The following is a 5,555-nucleotide window of genomic DNA, read 5'->3' on the forward strand; positions in this document are numbered from 1 at the left end:
TCTCTCTCTCTCTCTCTCACACACACACACACACCTGAGACCCAGTTCAGCTGCACTCACTCATTCACTCTCTGTCTCGGAGTGTCTGTCTGTCTGTCTGTCAGTCTGTCTGTGTCTCTGTGTCGCGTGTTAAACTTTAATTTAAAAAAAAGAAGTTAAATTTAAATAACTATTACTGTTTTAGTCCAAGTTCAGGTCTGATCCGGATTCTGGTCTGGCTTAGGCTTAGCTCTGGTTTTCGATCTCAAATTTAAAACTGAAGACCTGAAGGATTCGGATCAGAAGAGGAATTAACAACACCAAGACGAGGGTCACGATTAGGAGTAGAACCGGGACTAAGCCCGGGATCAGGATCGGGATCAGAGGATGTCCCGGGCGGAGGAGCGGGACGAGGCGGACTGTGTTTGTTCAGTCGGGATGAAACTAACGTGGGACATCAACGACCCCAAACTACCGCAGGTAAGTTATCCTGTCCCAGAGAGACACCGCGGAGACAGGACGACAGAAGAGGACAGTCAATAACAGGAAGACTATTAAACAGCAGTAAAACCGCAATAAAAGTACAGTAAACCGCAGTAAAACTATAATAAAAATACAATAAAACTACAATAAAACCGCAGTAAAACCACAGTAAAACTATAATAAAACTGCAGTAAAACTGCAATAAAAGTACAATTAAAACTTCAGTAAAACTGCAATAAAAGTACAATTAAAACTTCAGTAAAACTGCAATAAAAGTACAGTAAAACCGCAGTAAAGCTATAATAATTATACAATAAAACTACAATAAAATTGCAGTAAAACTATAATAAAAATACAATAAACCGCAGTATAACCACAGTAAAACTACTATAAAACCGCAGTAAAACTACAGTAAAATGCAATAAAACCGCAGTAAAAATACAATAAAACTACAATTAATCCGCAATAAAACTGCAATAAAACTATAATAACAGTACAATAAAACCTCAGTAAAACTATAATAAACTACAATGAAAGTACAATAAAACTGCAGTAAAACTACAATAAAACCGCAGTAAAACTACAATAAAACCGCAGTAAAACTATAGTGAAATGCAATAAAACTCCAGTAAAACTACAATAAAAATACAATTCAACTGCAGTAAAACTGCAATAAAAATTCATTAAACTGCAGTAAAACTACAATAAAGAAACAGTAAAACCGCAGTAGAACTGCAGTAAATCGCAGTAAAACTACAATAAAACTACAGGAAAACCACAATAAAATTACAATAAAACCGCAGTAAAACCACAGGAAAACTGCAGTAAAACTACTGGAAAACTACAGGAAAACCACAGTAAAACTGCAATAAAATTGCAATAAAACTACAGTAGTACAATAAAAGTATATCAGTAAAAAAATTGAGGAGACAAAAATAATACAATAAAAAACAAAGAATTGAAATGAATATAAAACATATTGAAATCCATTAAAAAATCATTAAAAAGGTACATAATTATAATAATAATTACTATTATCAATCATTTAAAAGTTTCATAAAATCTTTACTACAGTGATTATTATTTAAGTTAAACGAAATTTAAATCAATGTCAATAAAATATTATATTACATTATATTTAACTCAATAACTTTTTTAAATATAAATCTATAATTAATTATTAAACGTCTGTTTATCACATTTATTATTAATTATCCTTATTATTGTTGTCAACAACAACAATAACAATAATAATAATAAAAATAATAGTAATAAAGTGTTTCTTTATAATTTCATCACTTTTATATTTCAGTAAAAACAGAAATAAAATGTTTACTAAATAATTTAATTTAATTTAATTTAATTTAATTTAACGGTGTGTCAATTATTTTAATTATAGAAACTATTAAGATATGACAATATTGAAATAAATTTAAATTATTTGTGTGTTTGTGTGAGCAGTGAAGTGTGCGTGTGTGTGTGTCAGCTGACGCGGCTCTTCTCTTGTTGCTCAAACAGTAAAAACTGGTTTTTATATTTTGTTTCCAGTTAAACCAAAACACAGAGTGAGCGCTCAAATGTTTATGACAAATAACATCAAGTTAAACCATTACATTTTTCTTAAATGGTCTAAGAAATTAACAGAATCTGATTGTGTTATAATATTATATTATATTATTACGATAAAAGAATACAAACAATAAAAGATAAATTAATTATTATTCCACAGTCTCAATGCTTCTGCTTCACAGGAGCCATGATGACCTCATGTCTTCAAATGGGTTTTTGCGACAGTAACAAGTAACCTCTGACCTCTGACCTGTGTTTATTTAACAAGGAAAACCTCACTGAGATTAAGAACCTCTTTTTCAAGGGAGACAAACATCAGCAAACAGTTACTCATGACCACAGTTCAAACACAAAACATGACAACCTCAAGAACCATGAAATGAACTCTGCAACATGGACATGAAAAAACATCTCACCAGAGCAGGGATATCTCACCTGAGAGCAGGAACATCTCACCAGAGCAGGGACATCTCACCTGAGAGCAGGACATCTCACCTGAGAGCAGGAACATCTCACCAGAGCAGGAACATCTCACCTGAGAGCAGGAACATCTCACCTGAGCAGGAACATCTCAAGTGAGAGCAGGAACATCTCACCTGAGCAGGAACATTCCACATGAGCAGGAACATCTCACCAGAGCAGGAACATTTCACCTGAGAGCAGGAACATCTCACCAGAGCAGGAACATCTCACCTGAGCGGGAACATCCCACCTGAGAGCAGGAACATCTCACATTAATTAATCATATTAATGTCATTAATCAATCTGTCAATCTGTAGGTGTGAGACTTACATCAAACATAAATGTCTGTGTCTGTGTCTGTGTCTCTGTCTGTCTGTCTGTCTGTCTGTCTCTCAGGACCTGAAGCAGTTTGACTCATTTCAGGAGTGGACAGACGGTTACGTTCGTTACATTTACAGCTGTGAGAAACTTTTATCATCAAAAGAATAAAACTGTCACAAAAATATTGTAGCTAAGAGTTGTGGCTAACAGTTGTAGCTAACTGTGATAGCTAAGTTGTAGCTAACAGTTGTAGCTAACAGGTGTCTTTTGCAGCTGAAGATAAAAATGCACAGCGCCACCTGTCTGGCTGGGCGATGAGAAACACCAACAACCACAACTGTCAGATCCTGAAGAAGTCGTGTCTGGGCGTGGTGGTGTGTTCTCGCGGCTGCACGCTGCCCGACGGCTCCAGACTTCAGCTCCGCCCTGCCATCTGTGACAAGGCCAGGCAGAAGCAGCAGAGTAAGACACAAGTCAAACCAGAACAGAAGCAGGTGAGCTCCCCCTGGTGGTGAGTCCTGATCAGACTCTGTGTGTTTCAGAGAAGCTGTGTCCGAGCTGTAACGCCTCTCTGGAGCTGCTGCCGTGTCGCGGGCACAGTGGTTACCCCGTCACCAACTTCTGGAGGGTGGACGGAAAGGCCATTTTTTTCCAGGTCAGAGGTCGAGAGGGTCACGGTGGGGTTAATCAGGTTCTCAGGGACAATGTTGTTTATTATTATTGTATTTGTTGTTGTTGTCTTCCAGGCTAAAGGGATCCACGATCACCCCAGACCAGAGTCAAAGTCCGAGACTGAAGCCAGAAGAAGTTCAGTGAAGAGACGAGTCAGTTCACCTCCATTCACACCGAAGAGACGACTCATCGAAACCCAGGTCATCAACAACAACAACAACAACAACAACAACAACAACAACAACAACAGCTGTTTGTTTATCATGTTGTTGTTTGTTAACTGTTTATTTGTTTACACACTCAGGCTCTGGGCCCTGCCCTCCTGTCCTGCATGGAACCACCTGACAGAATCTCCTTCATTGAACCAAACTTCCCGCAGCATTACACGGCATTCCAGAGTCCAGAGCCCTACTACAACCCCCACAATGCTCTGGGGGAGGCTCCACCCACCCTGCAGAAACCAGCCAATCCCAGGCTCTACATGGGCCGTCCTGGCTACGAGTTCCAGGGATACCTGACCTCACCTTCATATCCTGTGACTTCTGACCTCTGTGACTCCAGGTCAGCATGGTGAATGTGGTTTAGATCTTAGCCCTGGTTTAAACCAGATCATTAACAGATTTAATGTACTGCATCTACACCAGTTTAGATCTTAGACTGTGACAGTGTAAACCTGAAGTGTAGATTTGAATCTGCTGCTCCTTCATGTGCAGGATGACTCCGGTCATGGGTCCCTCCTCCTCGTCTTCATCATCAGTTCCTCTCTCATCCTCCTCCTCCTCCTCCTCCTTCGACACTCAGACAAAACCTCCTCCAGGCTGGAAGGAGCTGTTGAAGGGCTCCGCCCCCTATGGAGACAACCACCACTACTACAGCGCTGACTATCCCTGCCGTTACACAGGTAACACCCCGGGGTCACCTGCAGCGCTGCAGACAATCATCACCACGACAACCAAGGTGAGCTGGGTTTGTTCAGAGCCGGTCTATGAGCTGGGTTCCAGCCTAGGAGAGCTGGACAACTCCTGACCTCCTGAAACCTTATTAACAATAGTCCTGATCCTCCTCAGGTGTCCTACCAGCCCTGCCCCAAGCCTTCGGCGGTGCTTCCTGCCTACCAGTCGTGTCCCAAACCTCCAGCCGGTCTGCCGTCGTACCAGCCATGTACTCCGTCTAAACCGCCCGGTCTTCCTGGCTGCTCCTCGCTGCTGGACGACTCCGCGTCCTCCACATACTCCACCGAGGTGAAGGTGACCGAGGAGTCAGGAGGAGTCATCAAGTCTCTGTCGTTTCCACCAGAACCTCTGCAGACCAAGACAGAGCGAGCTGACGGCTACGACTACCGCTACGCCTACCCCAACACATATCGCTATGACGACTACTGATGCAGCTCCGCCCACTCTGTGACTGTAACCATCAGGACCATGACAAACATCTGGAAAGTCTTGTTTCTTTCCTTGATCTCATTTCAGACTCTCCGGCTCCTCTCTAGCACCCCCTGCAGGATAAGACCTAACAAAGTTTGTCATGTGACCCTCCACATTGTCATGTGACCCCAGAAACAAAGCAGGTTAATGTCAGTGTTGTGTGGTTTCAAAGATCTACAGGATTGGGTTTCATTGATCTGATCAATAATGTTCTCTCCTGATTGTTCCTGTTGTTTGGCTAATTTATTGGACCATTGTGTGCTAAGTGAACCGGACTGATTTGGACTGATCTATTCTGGTCATGAATGAATGGGACTGAATTAGACAGAACCAGTCTTGACTGGACTGGACTGAGGATTAATGACATGTTGCGATATTCACTTGTCTTTATCAAATAAACATGAATGAGTGAATATGTGCATTTGCTGCTGCTCCTGTCCTCAGTGTTGCTGTGGGTGGTGGAATATGGTTTTGGGTCCAGGTTCTTAGCAGTTTTACATAGTCATATGAAGTTAGGGACTGAAACTAAAACCTTTTTATTTCAACTCTAACGCCGTGTTTCCATCGCCTCGCCACAGCACGGTTTAAGTAGCATTTCCACAAGTATTTTTAGTACCTGGTCCGGCGAGGTTCCAAAAGCATGCT

At 41.2% G+C, this 5,555-nt stretch overlaps 1 protein-coding gene across 1 annotated transcript; it reads left to right on the plus strand.

The window, feature by feature from the left end:
• Positions 1–299: 299 nt before the first annotated feature.
• gcm2 (glial cells missing transcription factor 2) lies at positions 300–5,323 on the plus strand. The gene is made up of 8 exons (XM_058634364.1): positions 300–459; positions 2,890–2,953; positions 3,088–3,276; positions 3,357–3,469; positions 3,561–3,686; positions 3,791–4,047; positions 4,200–4,443; positions 4,554–5,323. Exons 1-8 carry the CDS (start codon positions 367–369, stop codon positions 4,866–4,868), a joined length of 1,401 nt encoding a protein of 466 aa, XP_058490347.1. The 5' UTR covers positions 300–366; the 3' UTR covers positions 4,869–5,323.
• Positions 5,324–5,555: the final 232 nt, after the last annotated feature.

This window comes from Solea solea, chromosome 1, assembly GCF_958295425.1.
Source record: "Solea solea chromosome 1, fSolSol10.1, whole genome shotgun sequence".
Lineage (NCBI taxonomy): Eukaryota > Metazoa > Chordata > Actinopteri > Pleuronectiformes > Soleidae > Solea > Solea solea.

Excerpts from the sequence above, each read along its gene's own strand:
- gcm2 (XM_058634364.1), top strand. The coding sequence starts at position 367 with ATGTCCCGGGCGGAGGAGCGGGACGAGGCGGACTGTGTTTGTTCAGTC. Across the intron at positions 3,470-3,560 it reads GAAAGGCCATTTTTTTCCAG|GCTAAAGGGATCCACGATCA; the intron begins GTCAGAGGTCGA and ends GTTGTCTTCCAG. Across the intron at positions 3,687-3,790 it reads GACGACTCATCGAAACCCAG|GCTCTGGGCCCTGCCCTCCT; the intron begins GTCATCAACAAC and ends TTACACACTCAG.